Source organism: Phocoena sinus, chromosome 9, assembly GCF_008692025.1.
Source record: "Phocoena sinus isolate mPhoSin1 chromosome 9, mPhoSin1.pri, whole genome shotgun sequence".
Lineage (NCBI taxonomy): Eukaryota > Metazoa > Chordata > Mammalia > Artiodactyla > Phocoenidae > Phocoena > Phocoena sinus.
This window is the reverse complement of record NC_045771.1, coordinates 2,975,695-2,998,338: the sequence shown is the minus strand read 5'-3', so window position 1 is coordinate 2,998,338 and position 22,644 is coordinate 2,975,695. Positions and strand designations below refer to the sequence as shown.

Here is a 22,644-nt window from a genome sequence, read left to right as displayed (position 1 = left end):
TTCAGGCGGGGCTGCCGTCCCTAACCGGGTGACTTGGGCTGAGTCACAGAGGCGAGCTGCCCCTCTCCACAGGGCCTCCTCCCCTCCCCCCTGCAGTGCCCCCTTTCCAGCAGTGACGGCCTCAGTGTGTCACCTTGGCCTCTAAGATCTAGATACATAACCTCAGAAGCCCTAGAGCTTTGCAACCTAACACCAAAGCCCTACGCAGCTCAGTGGGCAGACAGCCCAGCCTCCAAAGTCTGAAAGTTAGTTTTGGCCACTGATGTCTGGGTTCTCGTTGCTTTTGTGGCCAGCAGCTATTCAGAGGGCCTCCTTCTGTCTCTCCAGAACTGCTTCTCCAGCCATTGTTCTTTGGTTTAGCACAGTAAACGCTGGCTCTTTTCTGGGTCAAAACCCTTTTCAGATGTGATGGAAGCTACAGGAGAATGTGGACATGCACGCACACACACTCTCTGATGCATTTGGTTATAATTTAATTCTTTGTGGATTTGCGGTTTTGAAAACTTGGTTTAAGAGCGTTCAGTGACGGTCTCGAGGACAGAAGAAGGTGCCCACGATAGAATCTTTCCGATCTCCTCTTCAGCGCTCACTGGCTTAACTAGCGTTGTCTCCTTTTTCTCTTTTTTAAAAATTGTGAAATACACGTATAACTTCCCGTTTTAGCTACTTTTAAGTGTACAATTAAGCGGCATTAGGTATATTCACAGTGTTGTGTGGCCATCGTCACCGCCCATCTCCAGAACTTTCCATCGTCCCAAACTGAAACTCTGTCCCCATTAAACACTAGCTTCCCCTTCATTCCCCTCCCCGCTCCCGGAGCCCCTGGCCCCCACCGTCTACTTCCTGCCTCTGCATTTGACCTCTCCAGGCACCTCATGTGAGTAGAGATCTTATAGCATTTGCCCTTTTGTGACGGGCTTATTTCACTTAGTATTACATCCTCAAGGTTCAGCCACATTGAATTTCCTGAATTTTTTCCTTCCTTTCAGAGTTTCCTTCTTTTTAAGGCTGAATCAGAGTCTGGTGTATGTATGGACCACATTCTGTTTATACATCAGTGTGTATACACTTGGTTTGCTTCCAGTTTTTGGTTGTTGTGAATAATGCTGCTACGAACATGTATACATGTCTCGTGGAGACCTCGCTTTCAGTTCTTTGGGGTACATACCCAGTAGAATCGCTGGATCGTAGGGTAATTCTTTTTAAAAAATTTGAGGAGCTACCATAATGTTTTCCACCACGGCTGTACCGTTTTATGTTTCTGCCGACGGTGCATAAGGGTGCCAATTTCTCCACACCCTCACCAGCACTTACTGCGATTTTTGTTGGTTTGTTTTTGGTTGGTGGCCATCCTGGTGGGTGTGAGGGGGCGTCTCGTAGTTGTGCTTTGCCCTGGTGATCGGTGATGCTGAGCATCTTTTCTTGTGCTTAGTGGCCATTTATACATCTTCTTTGGAGAAATGTCTATTCAAGTCCTTTGCTCCTTTTATTTACTTATTTTTTAACATCTTTATTGGAGTACAATTGTTTTACATTGTTGTGTTAGTTTCTGCTTTATAACAAAGTGAATCAGCTATACATATACATATATCCCCATATCCCCTCCCTCTTGTGTCCCCCTCCTTCCCACCCTCTGTATCCCGCTCCTCTAGGTGGTCACAAAGCACTGAGCTGATCTCCCCGTGCTGTGCGGCTGCTTCCCACTAGCTATCTACCTTACATTTGGTAGTGTATATATGTCCATGCCACTCTCTCACTTCGTCCCAGCTTACCCTTCCCCCTCCCCGTGTCCTCAAGTCCATTCTCTACCTCTGCATCTTTATTCCTGTCCCGCCCCTAGTTCTTCAGATCCGTTTTTTGTTCTTTGTTTTTTTTTTAGACTCCATATATACGTGTCAGCGTACGGTATTTTTTTCTTTCTGACTTACTTCACTCTGTATGACAGACTCTAGGTCCATCCATCTCACTACAAATAACTCCGTTTCATTTCTTTCCATGGCCGAGTAATATTCCATTGTATATATGTGCCACATCTTCTTTATCCATTCATCTGTCAGTGGCCACTTAGGTCCTTTGCTCGTTTTAAAATCAGGTTGTCTTTTTGTTGAGTTGTAGTAGTTCCTTTTATATCCTGGATATCAGCCCCTTATCAGGTACAGGCTTGCAATATTTCCCCCATCCTATGGGTTGCCTTTTTACTCCGTTGTGCCTTTTGAAACACTAAGGTTTTAAGTTTTGACATGGACCAACTGATCCATTTTTGTTGTTGTTGCTTGTGCTTTTTGTCACAGCAGTGGAGAAATAGATTGAAGAGTAACCAAGTGCCGTCTCCGAGGCATTTGTTTTACTGGGTCACAGCACTAAAGCTATAAGAGGAAGAAGCTACAGAGACAGGCTGGGAGCATGAGGAAAAGCTTTACAGGCCTTAGTGAACAGGGAAGCTTGCCAGGTGGGAATGGGAGTTCCCTCGTACGAGCAGCATCAAGGAAACCCGTGTGACCGCTGGGAATGAGGGGGTGCGGTGAGGAGGCCACAAGAGATTAAGAAAGATACGAAACATCACAATCTGGGTCCTTCCCTCTTTCTAGCAGGCATGTGACAACCAGAATTCTATTTCAGATAAATTGCTCCTTCAGAAGTCTGGAGGACACTGGGAAATGGAAGAGACCGGAGGCCCGGAGGCAACTAGAAGCCTGTTCCAATTTCCGGGAGGGACAGGAATCCGCCGACGGTGATGGGGATGGAGCAGCGTGAACGTCTGTGCAGCCAAGTGAACGAAGCAGGTGAGGCGCAGACAGGAGGTGTGGGGAGGGGACAGTTGAAGGTGACATGCTTGTGGCCGAGTGTGACTGGAACACGGCAGATGAGTGAGGAGTGGCAGGAGAGAGCAGGTCGCCAGGGACAGGCTGAGATCCGTGCGAGGTGTGCAGGAGACAGCGAGACTCCCCACAGACGTAGACCTTTGCTTGAGCGCTTTTTTTTTTTCCACATCTTTATTGGGGTATAATTGCTTTACAATGGTGTGTTAGTTCCTGCTTTATAACAAAGTGAATTAGTTATACATATGTTCCCATATCCCCTCCCTCTTGCGTCTCCCTCCCTCCCACTCTCCCTATCCCACCCCTCCAGGCGGTCGCAAAGCACCGAGCTGATCTCCCCGTGCTATGCGGCTGCTTCCCACTAGCTATCTACCTTACGTTTGTTAGTGTATATATGTCCATGCCTCTCTCTCGCCCTGTCACAGTAGAGCGCGTTTTAATTCAACAAAATTAGGTAATTTGAGGAACTGGGTAGCATGGTTTAGAGTTGAGGGTAGTTATCTCATCAGCCTCGTTCTTTTCTGCGCTACAGTATTTAAATAGTGTTGCGTGGCTGTTGCTAAAGTATTTTTCTTTTTTTTTTTTCACATCTTTATTGGGGTATAATTGCTTTACGATGGTGTGTTAGTTTCTGCTTTGTAACAAAGTGAATCAGTTATACATATACATATGTTCCCATATCTCTTCCCTCTTGCGTCTCCCTCCCTCCCACCCTCCCTATCCCACCCCTCCAGGCGGTCACAAAGCACCGAGCTGATCTCCCTGTGCTATGTGGCTGCTTCCCACTAGCTATCTACCTTACGTTTGGTAGTGTATATATGTCCATGCCTCTCTCTCGCTTTGTCACAGCTCACCCTTCCCCCTCCCCATATCAAGTCCGTTCTCTAGTAGGTCTGTGTCTTTATTCCTGTCTTACCCCTAGGTTCTTCATGACATTTTTTTTTCTTTAATTCCATATATATGTGTTAGCATACGGTATTTGTCTTTCTCTTTCTGACTTACTTCACTCTGTATGACAGACTCTAGGTCTATCCACCTCATTACAAATAGCTCAATTTCGTTTCTTTTTATGGCTGAGTAATATTCCATTGTGTATATGTGGCACATCTTCTTTATCCATTCATCCAATGATGGGCACTTAGGTTGTTTCCGTCTCCGGGCTATTGTAAATAGAGCTGCAATGAACATTTTGGTACATGACTCTTTTTGCATTATGGTTTTCCCAGGGTATATGCCCAGTAGTGGGATTGCTGGGTCGTATGGTAGTTCTATTTGTAGTTTTTTAAGGAACCTCCATACTGTTCTCCATAGTGGCTGAACCAATTCACATTCCCACAAGCAGTGCAAGAGTGTTCCCTTTTCTCCACACCCTCTCCAGCATTTATTGTTTCTAGATTTTTTGATGATGGCCATTATGACTGGTGTGAGATGATATCTCATTGTAGTTTTGATTTGCATTTCTCTAATGATTAATGATGTTGAGCATTCTTTCATGTGTTTGTTGGCAGTCTGTATATCTTCTTTGGAGAAATGTCTATTTCTCCATTTTTGGATTGGGTTGTTTGTTTTTTCGTTATTGAGCTGCATGAGCTGCTTGTAAATTTTGGAAATTAATCCTATGACAGTTGCTTCATTTGCAAATATCTTCTCCCATTCTGAGGGTTGTCTTTTCATCTTGTTTATGGTTTCCTTTGCTGTGCAAAAGCTTTTAAGTTTCATTAGGTCCCATTTGTTTATTTTTGTTTTTATTTCCATTTCTCTAGGAGGTGGGTCAAAAAGGATCTTGCTGTGATTTATGTCATAGAGTGTTCTGCCTATGTTTTCCTCTAAGAGTTTAATAGTGTTTGGCCTTACATTTAGGTCTTTAATCCATTTTGAGTTTAGTTTTGTGTATGGTGTTAGGGAGTGATCTAATCTCATACTTTTACATGTACCTGTCCAGTTTTCCCAGCACCACTTATTGAAGAGGCTGTCCTTTCTCCACTGTACATTCCTGCCTCCTTTATCAAAGATAAGGTGACCATACGTGTGTGGGTTTATCTCTGGGCTTTCTATCCTGTTCCATTGATCTATCTTTCTGTTTTTGTGCCAGTACCATACTGTCTTGATTACTGTAGCTTTGTAGTATAGTCTGAAGTCAGGGAGCCTGATTCCTCCAGCTCCGTTTTTCGTTCTCAAGATTGCTTTGGCTATTCGGGGTCTTTTGTGTTACCATACAAATTGTGAAATTTTTTTGTTCTATTTCTGTGAAAAATGCCAATGGTAGTTTGATAGGGATTGCATTGAATCTGTAGATTGCTTTGGGTAGTAGACTCACTTTCACAGTGTTGATTCTTCCAATCCAGGAATATGATATATCTCTCCATCTATTTGTAGCATCTTTAATTTCTTTCATCAGTGTCTTATAATTTTCTGCATACAGGTCTTTTGTCTCCTTAGGTAGGTTTATTCCTAGATATTTTATTCTTTTTGTTCTAATGGTAAATGAGAGTGTTTTCTTGATTTCACTTTCAGATTTTTCATCATTAATGTATAGGAATGCCAGAGGTTTCTGTGCATTAATTTTGTATCCTGCTACTTTACCAAATTCATTGATTAGCTCTAGTAGTTTTCTGGTAGCATCTTTAGGATTCTCTATGTATAGTATCAGGTCATCTGCAAACAGTGACAGCTTTACTTCTTCTTTTCCAATTTGGATTCCTTTTATTTCCTTTTCTTCTCTGATTGCTGTGGCTAAAACTTCCAAAACTATGTTGAATAAGAGTGGTGAGAGTGGGCAACCTTGTCTTGTTCCTGATCTTAGTGGAAATGCTTTCAGTTTTTCACCACCGAGGATGATGTTTGCTGTGGGCTTGTCTATATGGCCTTTATTATGTTGAGGAAAGTTCCCTCTATGCCTACTTTCTGCAGGGTTTTTATCATAAATGGGTGTTGCATTTTGTCAAAAGCTTTCTCTGCATCTATTGAGATGATCATATGGTTTTTCTCCTTCAATTTGTTAACATGGTTTATCACCTTGATTGATTTGCATATATTGAAGAATCCTTGCATTCCTGGAATAAACCCCACTTGACCATGTTGTACGATCCTTTTAATGTGCTGTTGGATTCTGTTTCTAGTGTTTTGTTGAGGATTTTTGCATCTATGTTCCTCAGTGATATTGGCCTGTAGTTTTCTTTCTTTGTGATATCCTTGTCTGGTTTTGGTATCAAGGTGATGGTGGCCTCGTAGAATGAATTTGGGAGTGTTCCTCTCACTGCTATATTTTGGAAGAGTTTGAGAAGGATAGGTGTCAGCTCTTCTCTAAATGTTTGATGGAATTCGCCTGTGAAGCCATCTGGTCCTGGGCTATTGTTTGTTGGAAGATTTTTAATCACAGTTTCAATTTCAGTGCTTGTGATTGGTCTGTTTATAGTTTCTATTTCTTCCTGATTCAGTCTTGGCAGGTTGTGCATTTCTAAGAATTTGTCCATTTCTTCCAGGTTGTCCATTTTATTGGCATAGAGTTGCTTGTAGTAATCTCTCATGATCTTTTGTATTTCTGCAGTGTCAGTTGTTACTTCTCCTTTTTCATTTCTAATTCTATTGATTTGAGTCTTCTCCCTTTTTTTCTTGATGAGTCTGGCTAATGGTTTATCTATTTTGTTTATCTTCTCAAAGAACCGCTTTTAGTTTTATTGATATTTGCTATCGTTTCCTTCATTTCTTTTTCATTTATTTCTGATCTGATTTTTATTATTTCTTTCCTTTTGCTAACTTTGGGGGTTTTTTGTTCTTCTTTCTCTAATTGCTTTAGGTGCAAGGTTAGGTTGTTTTTTCGAGATGTTTCCTGTTTCTTAAGGTGGGCTTGTATTGCTATAAACTTTCCTCTTAGAGCTGCTTTTGCTGCATCCCATAGGTTTTGGGTCGTCGTGTCTCCGTTGTCATTTGTTTCTAGGTATTTTTAAATTTCCTCTTTGATTTCTTCAGTGATCAGTTCGTTATTAAGTAGTGTATTGTTTAGCCTCCATGAGTTTGTATTTTTTACAGATCTTTTCCTGTAATCGCTATCTAGTCTCATGGCTTTGTGGTCGGAAAAGATACTTGATACGATTTCAATTTTGTTAAATTTATCAAGGCTTGATTTGTGACCCAAGATATGATCTATCCTGGAGAATGTTCCATGAGCACTTGAGAAGAATGTGTATTCTGTTGTTTTTGGATGGAATGTCCTATAAATATCAGTTAAGTCCATCTTGTTTAATGTATCATTTAAAGCTTGTGTTTCCTTATTTATTTTCATTTTGGATGATCTGTCCATTGGTGAAAGTGGGGTGTTAAAGTCCCCTACTATGAATGTGTTACTGTCGATTTCCCCTTTTATGGCCGTTAGTATTTGCCTTATGTATTGAGGTGCTCCTATGTTGGGTGCATAAATATTTACAATTGTTATATCTTCTTCTTGGATTGATTCCTTGATCATTATGTAGTGTCCTTCTTTGTCTCTTCTAATAGTCTTTATTTTAAAGTCTGTTTTGTCTGATATGAGAATTGCTACTCTAGCTTTCTTTTGGCTTCCATTTGCATGGAATATCTTTTTCCATCCCCTTACTTTCAGTCTGTATGTGTCTCTAGGTCTGAAGTGGGTATCTTGTAGACAGCATATATATGGGTCTTGTTTTTGTATCCATTCAGCCAATCTGTGTCTTTTGGTGGGAGCATTTAGTCCATTAACATTTAAGGTAATTATCGATATCTATGTTCCTATTCCCATTTTCTTAATTGTTTTGGGTTTATTATTGTAGGTCTTTTCCTTCTCTTGTGTTTCTTGCCTAGAGAAGTTCCTTTAGCATTTGTTGTAAAGCTGGTTTGGTGGTGCTGAAATCTCTCAGCTTTTGCTTGTCTGTAAAGGTTTTAATTTCTCCATCAAATCTGAATGAGATCCTTGCTGGGTAGAGTAATCTTGGTTGCAGGTTTTTCTCCTTCATCACTTTCAGTATGTCCTGCCACTGCTTTCTGGCTTGTAGGGTTTCTGCTGAGAGATCAGCTGTTAACCTTATGGGGATTCCCTTGTGTGTTATTTGTTGTTTTTCCCTTGCTGCTTTTAATATGCTTTCTTTGTATTTAATTTTTGTGAGTTTGTTTAATATGTGTCTTGGTGTATTTCTCCTTGGATTTGTCTTGTATGGGACTCTCTGTGCTTCCTGGACTTCATTAAATATTTCCTTTCCCATTTTAGGGAAGTTTTCAACTATAATCTCTTCATATATTTTCTCAGACCCTTTCTTTTTCTCTTCTTCTTCTGGAACCCCTATAATTCAAATGTTGGTGCGTTTAATGTTGTCCCAGAGGTCTCTGAGACTGTCCTCAGTTCTTTTCATTCTTTTTTCTGTATTCTGCTCTGCAGTAGTTATTTCTACTATTTTATCTTCCAGGTCACTTATCCGTTCTTCTGCCTCAGTTATTCTGCTATTGATCCCTTCTAGAGTATTTTTTATTTCATTTATTGTGTTGTTCGTCGTTGCTTATTTTCTCTTTAGTTCTTCTAGGTCCTTGTTAAATGTTTCTTGCATTTTCTCTATTCTATTTCCAAGATTTTGGATCATCTTTACTATCATTCTGAATTCTTTTTCAGGTAGACTGCCTATTTCCTCTTCATTTGTTCGGTCTGGTGGGTTTTTATCTTGCTCCTTCATCTGCTGTGTGTTTCTCTGTCTTCTCATTTTGCTTATCTTACTGTGTTTGGGGTCTCCTTTTCGTAGGCTGCAGGTTCGTAGTTCCTGTTGTTTTTGGCGTCTGTCCCCAGTGGCTAAAGTTGGTTCAGTGGGTTGTGTAGGCTTCCTGGTGGAGGGACTAGTGCCTGTGTTCTGGTGGATGAGGCTGGATCTTGTCTTTCTGGTGGGCAGGTACACGTCTGGTGGTGTGTTTTGGGGTGTCTGTGGCCTTATGATTTTAGGCAGCCTCTGTGCTAATGGCTGGGGTTGTGTTCCTGTTTTGCTACTTGTTTGGCATAGGGTGTCCAGCACTGTAGCTTGCTGGTCGTTGAGTGAAGCTGGGTGCTGGTGTTGAGATGGAGATTTCTGGGAGATTTTCGCCGTTTGATATTATGTGGAGCTGGCAGTTTTCTTGTGGACCAGTGTCCTGAAGTTGGCTCTCCCACCTCAGAGGCACAGCACTGACCCCTGGCTGCAGCACCAAGAGCCTTTCATCCACATGGCTCAGAATAAAAGGGAGAAAAAGTAGAGAGAAAGAATTAGTAGAAGTAGGAAGAAAGAAAGAAAGAAAGGAGGGAAGGAGGGAAGGAAGAAAGAAGAAAAGGAAAGAAAGAAAGGAGGGAGGGGAGGGACGGTGGGAGGAAGGAAGGAAGGAGGGAAGGAAGGAAAAAAGAAGATAAAGTAAAATAAAATAAATACAATAAAGTTATTAAAAATAATTTTAAAAATTTTTTAAAAAAACGGGCGGATAGAACCTTAGGACAAATGGTGGAAGCAAAGCTCTACAGACAAAATCTCACACAGAAGCATACACATACACACTCACAAAAAGAGGAAAGGGGGAAAAAATCATAAATCTTGCTCCCAAAGTCCACTCCCTCAATTTGGGATGACTCGTTGTCTATTCATGTATTTCACAGATGCAGGTACATCAAGTTGATTGTGGAGCTTTAATCCACTGCCCCTGAGGCTGCTGGGAGAGATTTCCCTTTCTCTTTGTTCGCACAGCTGCCGGTGCTCAGCTTTGGATTTGGCCCCGCCTCTGCGTGTAGGTCGCGGAGGGCGTCTGTTTTTTGCTCAGACAGGACGGACGGGGTTAAAGGAGCCGCTGATTCGGGAGCTCTGGCTCACTCAGGCCACGGGGAGGGAGGGGAACAGCGTGCGGGGCGGGCCTGCGGCGGCAGAGGCCGGCGTGACGTTGCACGAGCCTGAGGCGCGCCGTGCGTTCTCCCGGGGGAGTTGTCCCTGGATCCCGGGACCCTGGCAGTGGCGCGCTGCACAGGCTCCCCGGAAGGAGGGTGTGGAGAGTGACCTGTGCTCGCACACAGGCTTCTTGGTGGCGGCAGCAGCAGCCTTAGCGTCTCATGCCCGTCTCTGGGGTCCGCGCTTTTAGCCGCGGCTCGCGCCCGTCTCTGGAGCTCCTTTAAGCAGCGCTCTGAATCCCCTCTCCTCGCGCACCAGGAAGCAAAGAGGTAAGAAAAAGTTTCCTGCCTCTTTGGCAGCTCCAGACTTTTCCTCGGACTCCCTTCCGGCCAGCCGTGTCCTCTCCCAGTGCTCCGACGGAAGCCCGAGCCTCAGCTCCCAGCCCCGTCCGCCCCGGCGGGGGAGCAGACAAGCCTCTCGGGCCGGTGAGTGCCGGTTGGCCCTGAATCTCTGTGCGGGAATCTCTCCGCTTTGCCCCCCGCACCCCTGTGGCTGCGCTCTCCTCCGCGGCTTCGAAGCTCTCCCCCTCTGCCACCCGCAGTCTCGGCCTGTGAAGGGGCTTCTAGTGTGTGGGAACCTTTCCTCCTTCACAGCTCCCTCCCACTGGTGCAGGTCCCGTCCCTATCCTTTGTCTGTTTTTCCTTTTTTCTTTTGCCCTACCCAGGTACGTTGGGGGTTTCTTGCCTTTTGGGAGGTCTGAGGTCTTCTGCCAGCCTTCAGTAGGTGTTCTGTAGGAGTTGTTCCACGTGTAGATGTATTTCTGGTGTATCTGTGGGGAGGAAGGTGATCTCTGCCTCTTACTCTTCCGCCATCTTCCTATGAATCCAAGTATTTTTCTTAATTACTAAATATTTTCAGGATTAAGACATGTTAACTTTTCCTGATGAGACTGTAAAACCCCTGGAGGGCGAGGATACTCGTTATTTCTTCCACGTTTCTTCTCAGTGCCTAGTCCCGCCACAGATGATCTGTCACGTACATGGGGAAACGTACTTTAAAAAAAAAAAATTATCTTATGGAAAATAGTTGATTTACAATGTTGTGTTAATTTTTGCTGTACAGCAGAGTGATTCAGTTATACACATAAATACATTCTTTTTCATATTCTTTTCCATCATGGTTTATCACAGGATATGGAATACAGTTCCCTGTGCTGTACAGTAGGACCTTGTTTATCCATTCTATATATAGTAGCTTATATCTGCTAATCCCACCTCCCTGACCCTTGGCAACCACAAGTCTGTTCCCTATGTCTGTGAGTCTGTTTCTGTTTCACAGATAAGCTCATTTGTGCTGTATTTTAGATTCCACGTGTAAGGGATATCACATGGTATTTGTCTTTCTCTGCCTGCCTGACTTCATTTAGTATGATAATCTCTAGGTCCATCTGTGTTGCTGCACATGGCATTATTTCATTCGTTTTTATGGGTGCATGGTATTCCACTGTGTATACACACCACATCTTCTCTATCCACTCCTCTGTCGATGGACACTTAGGTTGCTTCCATGCCCTGGCTATTGCAAATAGTGCTGCTATGAACACTGGGGAGCATGTATCTTTTCGAATTAGCGTTTTCTCTGCATATATGCCCAGGAATGGGATTGCTGGGTCCTCTGGTGGCTCTATTTTCAGTTTTTTGAGGCACCTCCATACTGTTCTCCATAGTGGCTGCACCAATGTACATTCCCACCGACAGTGTAGGAGGCTCCCTTTACTCCACACCCTCTGCAGCATGTTATTTACAGACTTTTTGATGATGGCCATTCTGACCTGTGTGAGGTGGTACCTCGTAGTTTTGATTTGCATTTTTCTGATTTTTCTGATAACTAGCGATGCTGAGCATCTTTTCATGTGCCTGTTGGCCGTTTGTGTGTCTACTTTAGAGAAATGTCTATTTAGATCTTCCCATTTTTTTTTTGATATTGAGTTGTATGAGCTGTTTCTGTATTTTGGAGATTAATCCCTTGTCAGTTGCATCGTTTGCAAATATTTTCTCCCAGTCAGTAGGTTGTCTTTTTGTTTACAGTTTCCTTTGCTGTGCAAAAGCTTATGTTTGATTAGGTCCCATTTGTTTGTTTTTGCTTTTATTTCTACTGCCTTGGGAGGCTGACCTAAGAAAACATTGGTACCTTTTATGTCAGAGAATGTTTTCCCTGTGTTCTCTTCTAGGAGTTTTATGGTGTCATGTCTTACGTTTAAGTCTTTAAGCCATTTTGAGTTTATTTTTGTGTATGGTGTGAGGATGTGTTCTAACTTCATTGATTTACATGCGGCTGTCCAACGTTCCCAACTCTCTTTTCCTCATTGTAAATTCTTGCCTCCTTTGTCGAAGATTAATTGACTGTAGGTGTGTGGGTTTATTTCTGGGATCTCCGTTGTGTTCCATTGGTCCATATATCTGTTTTTGTGCCAAGTACCATGCACTGTTTTGATTACTGTAGCTTTGTAGTGTTGTCTGAAGTCTGGGAGGGTTACATCTCCTGCTTTGTTCTTTTTCCTCAGGATTGCTTTGGTAATATTTTGGGGCTTTTATGGTTCCAGGTAAATTTTAGGATTATTCTAGTTCTGTGAAAAATGTCATGGGTAATTTGATAGGGATTGCATTAAATCTATAGATTGGGTAGTACAGCCATTTTGACAATGTTAATTCTTCCAATCCAAGAGCATGGAATATCCTTCCATTTCTTTGAATCCTCTTCAGTTTCCTTCATTAATGTTTTATAGTTCTCAGCCCATAAGTCTTTCACCTCATTGGTCAGATCTATTCCTAAGTATTTTTTGATGTGATTTTAAACAGGATCATTTTTTACATTCCCTTTCTGATATTTCATTGTTAATGTAAAAAAATGCAGCCCACTTCCATATGTTAATCTTGTATCCTGCTACCTTGCTGAACTCATTTATCAGTTCCAGTAGTTTCTGCGTGGAGTCTTTAGGGTTTTCTATATGTATCATGTTATATGAATATAATGACAGTTTTACCTCTTACCTACCAATTGGATACCTTTTTATTTGTTGTCTGATTGCTGTGGTTAGGACTTCCAATACTCTTTCGAATAGCAGTGGTGAGAGCGGGCATCCTTGTCTTGTTCCAGATCTTAGCAAGAATGCTTTTAGGTTTTCACCGTTGAGTATTATGTTGGCTGTTGGTTTGTCATAAATAGCTTTTGTTATGTTGAAACGTTCCCTCTATACCCACTTTTGTAAGCATTTTTTTTTTATCATGAATGGATGTTGAATTTTATCAAATGCTTTTTCTGCATCTATCGAGATGATCGTGTGTTTTTTGTGTTTTGTTGCTGTGGTGTATTATATTGATCTTTGCGTATGTTGAACCATCCTTGTGACCCTGGGATGGATCCAGCTTGGTCATGGGTATGATCTTTTTTTATATGTTGTTGGATTCGGTTTGCTAATGTTTTGTTGAGAATTTTTGCATCTATATTCAAACATATTGGCCTGTAATTTTCTTTTTTGGTAGTGTCCTTGTCTGGTTTTGGTATTGGGGTGATGGTGGCTTCATAGAATGTCTTTGGGAGTGTTCCCTCCTCTTCAGTCTTTTGGAAGAGTTTGAGAATGATTGGTTTAAGGTTTTCTTTGTGTGCTGGGTAGAATTTGCCCGTGAAGCCATCTGGTCTTGGACTTTTGTAGAGAGTTGTTATTATTAATTATTACAGATTCTATTTCACTTCCAGTGATAGGTCTGTTCAAATTATCTTCTTATCTGTTCAAATTATCTTCTTGATTCAGTTTTGGTGGGCTGTGTGTTTCTAGAAACTTGTCCATTTTTTCTAAGTTGTATAGTTTGTTGGTATATAATTGTTCATAGTATTCTCTCATGGTTTCGTATGGTTTTCTGTGGTATCAGTTGTAATTTCTCCTCTTTTATTTATTGTATTTGGGTCCTCTCTCTTTTCTTGGTGAGCCTGGCCAGAGGTTTGTCAATTTTGTTTACCCTTTCAAAGAACCAGCTCTTGGTTTTATTGATTTTTTTTCTATTGCTTTTTAATCTCTACTTCCTCTCTGATCTCTATTGTTTCCTTCCTTCTGCTGACTTTAGGTTTTGTCTTTTCTTTTTCTAATTCTTCTAGGTGGTAGGTTAGGTTTTTTATTTGAGATTTTTGTTTCTTTTTAAAAATTTTTTAATTTTTAAAATAAGTTTATTTAGTTATTTTTGGCTGCGTTGGCTCTTCATTGCTGCATGCGGGCTTTCTCTAGTTGCGGTGAGCAGGGGGCTACCCTTCGTTGCAGTGCGTGGGCTTCTCATTGCGGTGGCTTCCCTTGTTGTGGAGCATGGGCTCTAGGCCCGCGGGCTTCAGTAGTTGTGGCTCGTGGGCTCTAGAACACAGGCTCAGCAGTTGCGGCACGCGGGCTCAGTAGTTGTGGCTCGTGGGCTCTAGAACACAGGCTCAGCAGTTGTGGTGCACGGGCTTAGTTGCTCCGCGGCATGTGCTTAGTTGCTCCGTGGCATGTGGGATCTTCCCGGACCAGGGCTCGAACCTGTGTCCCCTGCATTGGCAGGCAGATTCTTAACCACTGTGCCACCAGGGAAGTCTAAGATTTTTCTTGTTTCTTGAAGAGGGTCTGTATTGCTATGAACTTCCAAGAACTGCTTTTGCTGCATCCCATAGATTTTGTATGGTTGTGTTTTCATTGTCATTTGTCTCAAGGTATTTATTAATTTACTTTCTTTTTAAAAGGGCATATGCATTGTTTTCTGTTTGTTTTAAAGAAGATGTTGGGGGTAGGAGTTTATTTATTTATTTTTGCTGTGCTGCATCTTCGTTTCTGTGTGAGGGCTTTATTTGTGGCAAGCGGGGGCCGCTCTTCATCGTGGTGCATGGGACTCTCACCATGGCGGCCTCTCTTGTTGCGGAGCACAGGCTCCAGACACGCAGGCTCAGTAGTTGTGGCTCACGGGCCTAGTTGCTCTGCGCCATGTGGGATCCTCCCAGACCAGGGCTTGAACCCGTGTCCCCTGCATTAGCAGGCAGATTCTCAACCACTGTGCCACCAGGGAAGCCCTGATTTACTTCTTGATTTCATCACTGACCCATTGGTTTTTTAGTAACATGTTACTTAGTCTCCGTGTAATCGTTTTTTTTTTCTTGTTTTTCTGTGGTTGATTTCTAGTTTCATGCAACTGTGGTCAGAAAAGATGCTGAAATAATCTCTATACTCTTAATTTGTTGAGGCTTGTTTTGTGCCCTAGTATGTGGTCAATCCTAGAGAATGTTCCACGTGCACTTGAAAAGCATGTGTATTCTGGGTTTTTTTGTTGTTGTTCTTTGTTTTTTTTTAAATCTAATGTCCTGAAAATATCATTAGTCTAACTGTTCTGTTGTATCATTTAGGATCTCTGTTGCCTTACTGATTTTCTATCTAGAAGATCTGCCCATTGATGTGATGGGGTGTTAAATTCTCCTGCTATTATTGTATTCCTGTCAATTCTGCCCTTTGTTAGTATTTGGGTGCTCCCATATTAGGTGCATATATGTTGATGAGTGTAATATCCTCTTCTTGTATTGATCCTTTTTATCATTATATAGTGTCCTTCTTTATCTTTCTTTATTGCCTTTGTTTTAAAGTCTGTTTTGTCTGATATGAGTATGGCTACCCTTGCTTTCTTGTCATTTCATGCCATGACAGACATCTTTTTCCAGCCCCTCGCTTTCAATCTGTGTCCTTTGCCCTATAGTGGGTCTCTTGTAGGCAGCATATGGTAGGCTCATGTTTTTTTTTTTTAAATCCGGTCTGCCACTGTGTCTTTTGATTGGAGCATTTAGTCCATTGATATTTAAGGTAATTATTGATATGTATTTATTGCCATTTTAAACCTTGTTTTCGAATTGATTTTGTATTTCTTTGTTCTTTTCCTTTTGAGTTCGATCTTCTTTTATATTATGCTTGTGTTCTCTTCTTTGGTTTTTGTGAACCTATTATATGTTTTTGATTTGTGGCTACCCTGTTTTTCAAGTATGTTAACCCCTTCCAATATCTATTTGCTTTAGACTGGTAGTCATATAGGCTCAAACACATTCTGAAAAATATATATGTATATTTTCTTGCTCTCCTTCCCCACATTTTATGATTTTGATGTCCTCTCCTACATCTGCATGCCTGTGCTTTTGCTGTTCATTGTGGTTGTCATTGCTTTCACAGAAATCGTATTTAAAAAAATTTTTTTAATCTGTGTACTGGCTTATTTAAGTGATTTACTTTCCAATTGTGATTTTCTCTTTCCTATAGATTCTTGCTTCTCTTCTATTTAGAGAAGACCTTTCAATATTTCCTTATGACAGGTTTAGTATTGCTGTGTTCTTTTAGTTTTTTGCTTGTCTGAGAAATTCTTTCTCTCTCCTATTCTGAATGATGATCTTGCTGGGTAGAGTATCCGAAGTTGCAGATTTTTCCCTTTCAGGACTTTGTATGTATCTTCCTTCTCCCTTCTGGCCTGTAATGTTTCTGTAGAGAAATCAGCTGATAGACTTATGGGGTTCCCTTCTCATTAACTCTTTGTTTTTCTCTTGCTGCCTTTAGAGACCTTTCTTTAACTTTTGCCATTTTAATTATGTCTTGGTGTAGGTCTGTTTGGGACACTCTGTGCTTCCTGTATGTGGATATCTGTTTTGTTCTTTAGGTTTGGGAAGTTTTCAGCCATGATTTCTTCAAATACCTTTTCGGTCCCCTTTTCTCTTTCTTCTCCTTCTGGGATCCCTATTCTGTGTAGATTGGCACACTTTATATTATCCCATAGGTCTCTTATATTGCTCTCATTTTTTTTTTTCATTTGGCTTTCTGTCTGCTGTTCTGATTAGGTGATTTCTATTATTCTGTCTTCCAGATCACTTATTCGTTATTCGTTATTCAATCTGCCTTTTATTGCCTTAAGCTTAGCTTTCGTCTTGGCAAATGAGTTTTCTAATTTTTTTTGGCTCTTTATAGTTTCTAGTTCCTTGATAACAGTAATCTGCACCTCTATCAATAGCCCTTCTTAATTCCTTTAGTATTTTCATTATCTCCTTTTTGAATTTGGTGTCTATGAGACTAAAGAGGTCTGTTTCATTGTTCTTTCAGGGGAATTCTCTTGACCTTTTAACTGGGAGCGATTCCTCTGCTTCTTCATTTTATTTATGCTTCTCTGTGAGTTTAGGAGAAACAATTATCTACTGTGGTCTTGGAGGGCTATTTTTATGCGGGAGTTTCCCTGTGTAGCTTGCATAGGTTTAATATTTTTGGTGCTAGGGCTGTTTTGAGTACGGATGCCTGCCGCCTCTTTCCTCAGTGTGTCCTGGCCGTCATCCCCCTGAAAGGGGGTGTAACTGGTGTTGTGGTGACCAGAGCCTGCCCAGTTGTTGAGCTGGGCCTCCTCTTTGCTCTGTGGTTGTCACTGCCCTGTTGGGGGCAGGGTCTGCTCCCCAGCTGTTGGAGCAGAAGCCCCTGGATCCGTTTTCAAGCTGCAGTGTGGGGTAGGCAGGATTGGAGTGGTCCCACTGGGAGAGGAGCCACTGAGTATTGCCCCGCTGGAGTAGTCCCCACGTGCAGAGCACACTGCCTGGTGTCACCTGTCACCCATTGCGTGGGCTCCCAAAATGCACTGTTGTTGGCACTCCTCTCGGCCTCACCTCCATGGTGGGGATGCAGGCAGTTGGCCTTGGTGTCCCTCAGGTACTGTGTTCACAGAACCACCAGTGCAGGTCCACTGAAGTCAGGTACCAGGACTGCAGTAGTTACACACCTAGACCTGCTGTGGGAGCTACGGAAGCAGCCCAGACCCCGGCCCCGCCCCATGTGTGCGCCCACACAGAGCCCACAGCTGCTAAGGCCGGGCCTGTCCCAGCCATGGAAGCACCCGTTGTCCACCCAGCACTGAGTTTGCAAAGCTGGCGGCAATGGCACAAATCTGTGGACTGTACAGCTACAGGGAGAGGGCTCTGATTTCAGCCCCGCCTCGGCATGTAGACAGCCCACTGGCTCTTGTGCTCCCAGAGCTGGTGAAGGCAGCGCCGTGTCAGCTGAGCGTGCGGAGAAAGAGGCCGCTCTGGGGCGGGGGGGGGCAGCCCTCCCTTTACGCACGTTAACAATGGGGTTCCAACGGCGGTGCGAGCTGTGAGCACGCAGGGTGAGGCTGCTCTGGCGGGCCCCACCTTTCCCTCCACGTGCCCCTTAACAACGGCGCTTCGCTTCTAGGGCGGGTTGGGCTTCTTCTGCGCAGCCCATACTGCACTCCAGCCCCTTCAGGCTGTGTCCGTGCAGCCGACCCCAGTCCTCTCCCCTGGTCTGTCCTCTGAAGCCTGAGTTTCAGCCCCCAAACCCCGCACGTACCAGCAGGCGTGTGTTTCAGGCTGGGGACTGCAGGGAGGTAGCACAGACCCTCTGTGCTGGTCTCTCTCTCTTCTGCCTGCTGCACACCGGCTGCCTCGCTCTCCTCTGAGCTTCTGAAGCCCCCTTTCTGTCCCGGCTGATCTCCCTGTGAGCGAGGGTCTTCCCAGTGTGCGGGAACCTTTCCTCTTTTGCAGCTCCCTCCCAGGGGTGCAGGTCCCGTCCTGCTCCCGTTTTCCCCTTCATCCTACGGGGTTACGTGGAGATCTTCCTTGCGCTTCTGGGTGTCTGAGGTTCTCTGCCAGGGCTCGGCAGGTGCTCTGTGAGAGCTGCTCCACGTGTAGATGTACTCCTGATGTATTTGTGGGAGGGGGCGAGCTCCATGTCTTTCTATTCCACCATCTTGGTTCAAAGTTCTGGGCTTTGTCTGCTCAGAGACACGATCCTGGGCTTATCTGGATGCAGCGTGTATGTTGTTGTCTTCAGTGGCGTTCACATTTCTTCCACCCTTATTTGCAAAGTGAGACGGGATACAGACGGGTCACACTCCTCACAGGTGACCAGCTGCGCCCGGTCACCAAGCACTGGAAACGTGCCCTGGCGCGAGTGAGGAGCTGTGCTGTCCATCTCAGTTTGTGAATTTTAACTTAAAATGAACACCGGTGGGGGAGAGATAAATTGGGAGATTGGGATTGACGTACACACACTACTATATATAAAATAGATAATAAGAACCTACTGTACGGCACAGAGAACTCTGTTCAGTACTCTGTAATGACCTATATGGGAAAAGAATCTAAAAGAGAGTGGCTATATGTATAACTGATTCACTTTGCTGTACACCTGAAACTAACACGACATTGTAAATCAACTCCAATAAAAATTAATTTTAAAAAGTTGGCACTAACTCAGTTACTGGAAAACACCTTACCCTTAGAATAACTTGGGTATATATATCTTTTTAAACTGTAAGTGGTATGAAATATATAAAAAAAGAGTAAAACAATTAAAAATATTACTTGTAAATGAAACAATATTTTAGATAAATAAAATTTTAGAAACTAAATCTAAAAGCTTTTTTACTGTGGCTACCAGAAACTTTAAAATTACGTATGTGGTTTGCATTTCTATTAAAAAACCTTGAGTCAGACGAAAACAACAGGACTAAGAGAAAGACTTCTTTTCCTAGGAGAAATAATTTTCTAACCTAATCAGCTTCTCTAAGAAGTTGATTTGCTTTATTCTTAAATGTTCACATGTAACTTCCTCTGAGCCACCAAATCAATGCTTAGCAGCTGTGCAAGCCAGTTGGCTGCAGACGGCTCCTGGAGTTTTTAAGGATTATTCTTGGCAGCTTTTGAGAAAAACACTCATTGAAAGGTTAATCAAGTCAGTCATACTTGCATGTTGGTTAAACAAACCCCGCCTCCACTGAAGACCGAACAGGTGCATGTACTCTACCCAGAAGGCCCTTATTCCATCATTATCTTCACTTTTCTTCAAGGGTGTAAGAAGGAGGGCCATATTCTGAATACTTTGCGATCAAGATTTTGTTCCAACTTAATGAAACTCTTCTGTACTTCCGGGATTTTACAGATTCGAAATTATTTCATATCAGCACTCATTCCACCTGTTGTACGTGAGGAGAAAAGGTCAGTTCTACAGGTAAGTATCCCTAAGTTTGCTTAAGTACAAAAGTATGAGCTAAAATGTACACATAGTTTGAGATACAGTTTGTAAAAATGCAAGTGAGTGCCAGCACGTGGTACACCTGAACAAAACTGCTGTTCGGGTGTATTTAAGCTCAACAGATGAATGTTTCCAGTGGCCAATCAGCGTATCGATCACTCGTGGTGAGAGACAGTGAAGGTGTACCCACACGGCAGCGGCTGGGTCACTGGGAAGTTGCCACAGGTCAAGGCTTTTGAGACGGCACAGGTCAGGTTGAAGGTGTTGAGCCTCACTTTAAAATCGTGAAGTCGTGGGCGATTTCCTTCCCATTGGTAGGAGTAACGCCATGTGGTTCCACCGTGAGTTGGGAGAACACCTGAAGTAATGATGCCTTCAGTGTGTATAACCAACGTCAGAGCCTTGCGGGAATGCTGAGAATTCCTGGGCTGGGGAGTTCACTAACTTTCTTAATACACGTGCTCCACTTAAACTGTGTTTAAGAATTAAACTGTGGAGACTGTGCAATTGGCGAGTAGACTTGGGAGTAGATCACAACTCCTTCTAGGAAGACATCGCAGACATTGCTATGGAGGCAAATCCAGTGTTTCAGGAACACACCTGACGAGCAGTGATGTGAGGGCAGTGCTGAACCTCTCGTTCTTGAATATATTAATAAATGTAGTATATTATATATTCATGTTAGTAATTACTGATAAGGTGGTAGTCTCCAGTATGCTTCTGTACCTACAACCCAACAGGACGTGTATGAGAACCATGCCTGGAATAGACGCGGGATATATATATATGGGTGTTTGTGGTATAAACGATTCTGGCTGGTCGGCGCCTGCCTGTTTGTAGTAATTGCTACATATTTTGAATATGCCTCTGCCCAGGAATTTATTTATTACCTGGACAGAAATGGCTACCTTCCAGAAATTATTTCTTCGGGAGAAAATTTACTAGAAAATATTTTGCCTGGAAATTACTTAAAATGTGATCCAGTTTAATGCAAATCATATAAATTGTACAAAACAATGTGTAATAACAAAGGACCACTCAATTCTAAGTTCAAAAGTACATTTATTTAAAATGTGGGCAAGATATCAATATAAAAGAAAAGAGTGTAAGAAATAAAAATAAGAGTACAAAACATTTCAAATCTTTAACATCCATAATTTAGAGATAGCAAGGTCTTTATTTACACCATTTCATTTGCAGCTAAAGTTCCATCAACAGTGTTGCGAAAACATTTAAAAACCCGGCAAATGAATCATAAAATCTAACGTGGGCTCTTAAAAGTCATATAATACAAAACATAATTTATGTTTCCTCAGAATAAAATTGCACATCTTAATAAGATGCAGTATATTTAATATATTTGTCTTCCTGCTTTTAAAATGCTTGTCCCGAAGAAAGCAGCTGGAAAACAAGGGCGTCTCAAGGGCGCAGGGGCCGCTCCATCCGGCAGCTGACACAGCCAGACCCGTGCGTCGGGCTCCAGTCACCAGCGCAGGTGCGTCAGTTAAATTTATATGTAAGCTCGTTGAGGAAAACAACTGCCAAACAAACACGATGCAGACTACTGACAGCATCCAATACGGGCCGCACGCTGAGGTGGTGAGCTTCGGGCGCCCGAGCCCTCGCCAACCCCTGCGACTCTGCACCATCCACCCGGGGCTCCAACCGTCCTGGGGCAGAATGACGCAGGCTCCTTTCAGGCTACAGACGCAAGAAAAGGGGCCCTGAGATGACACCCACCAATCACCCAAAGGTAGGAAAAAGAACCCGGAGAGATGTAAGAGCACATATTGTACAGAAACAAAATCTCCAAAAATGTTAAGGGGTCTTTTATCATTTTTTTTATCGCCAACTCTGGAGATACGGAACACACACGCTCAGATCTTAGTGCTGAGAGGGTTTCTGCACACACACATCTTTCTTTCAAAAGGATATGATTCATAGTCCAGTGTTTGTGTGAGCACTCCAGTTAGAACAAACTCTGCATTATGAACATCTGAAAGAAACGAAAACAAAAGCCGTTAAATGAGTGCACGGCCGTGCACCTACACGCTCTTAATACAGAGCAAGGGGAGTAAGCCATACCTATTCCTCTGGCAAAATATTCTCGACACAAGTGAAGGTCATTTTCACAGGATATTAAAATTATTTCTGACAAACTCTAATGAAAAGAAAATCATTAGTGACTGAACAACGGCTCTTGTACACAACAATGATGAACTCAACAGCGTATTTTACTTCTGTCCACCTTATTTTGCGTATGTTCCATGAGTTTCCGGAAAGACGGCTGTTTAGACAGTACTTTCCCTCCTGCACATTCCACAATCGCTTTCATAGTTGAAAGACTTGGGCAGATCCCAGGAGTGATGTAAAAATATTTCGCCTAAAAATAAAATGAAAATATGTGTATTATGTTTTTTAAATGGAATTTTTAGTGTACATAATTTCTCACTTTTTGACAAAATGTCTAATTTCAGGGGGATACACGTACTAGCCCCGGCTAGTCCCCAGTCTGAAGTGGGCCTGGGGGAATCCAGGTGTGTCGATTCGGAAGTAACGTCAGCACTTTCCTATGTTAGGTATGACCTATACTTATTAACGGCAACTAGAACTTATATTCCTAAAAGACATGAAGTACTCTGCGATAATAACAAGAATAGGGACAAGAATAGGAACACTCAATTTCTATAAACTGTAAGCTCAAACAGAATAGGAAATGGTTTTGCTGGTTACAGTTTTCTAAGTGTACCAAAAATACCATTTTGTTTTAAACTCAAATATTTAGAAAAATCAGACTATCTTAGGTAGAATACTCTTAACTCAGTATTGCAAATCATTTCTGATTCCTAAATGGCTCCTGAAGGTAAAAAATGATTACCTTTATTAATTTACTGAGCCGCTGTCTGACGAGTGTTCT

General features: G+C 42.5%; 1 protein-coding gene across 7 annotated transcripts in view; it reads right to left on the bottom strand.

Moving 5' to 3' along the window:
- Nucleotides 1–20,384: 20,384 nt before the first annotated feature.
- The window catches only part of PAXIP1 (PAX interacting protein 1), a 48,338-nt gene continuing 46,078 nt past the window's right edge, over nucleotides 20,385–22,644 (bottom strand). For 3 of the 7 annotated variants that reach the window (XM_032642734.1, XM_032642736.1, XM_032642735.1), the window contains 3 exons: nucleotides 21,976–22,110; nucleotides 21,663–21,888; nucleotides 20,539–21,243 (listed from right to left, as the gene is read on the bottom strand). In XM_032642734.1, coding sequence (XP_032498625.1) covers nucleotides 21,697–21,888; nucleotides 21,976–22,110 — 327 coding nt within the window. In that variant the 3' untranslated portion in view covers nucleotides 20,539–21,243; nucleotides 21,663–21,696. Of the gene's footprint in view, nucleotides 21,244–21,662; nucleotides 21,889–21,975; nucleotides 22,111–22,644 lie in introns of all 7 variants that reach the window. The other 4 variants (XM_032642731.1, XM_032642733.1, XM_032642732.1 and 1 more) reach the window with 4 other exon arrangements.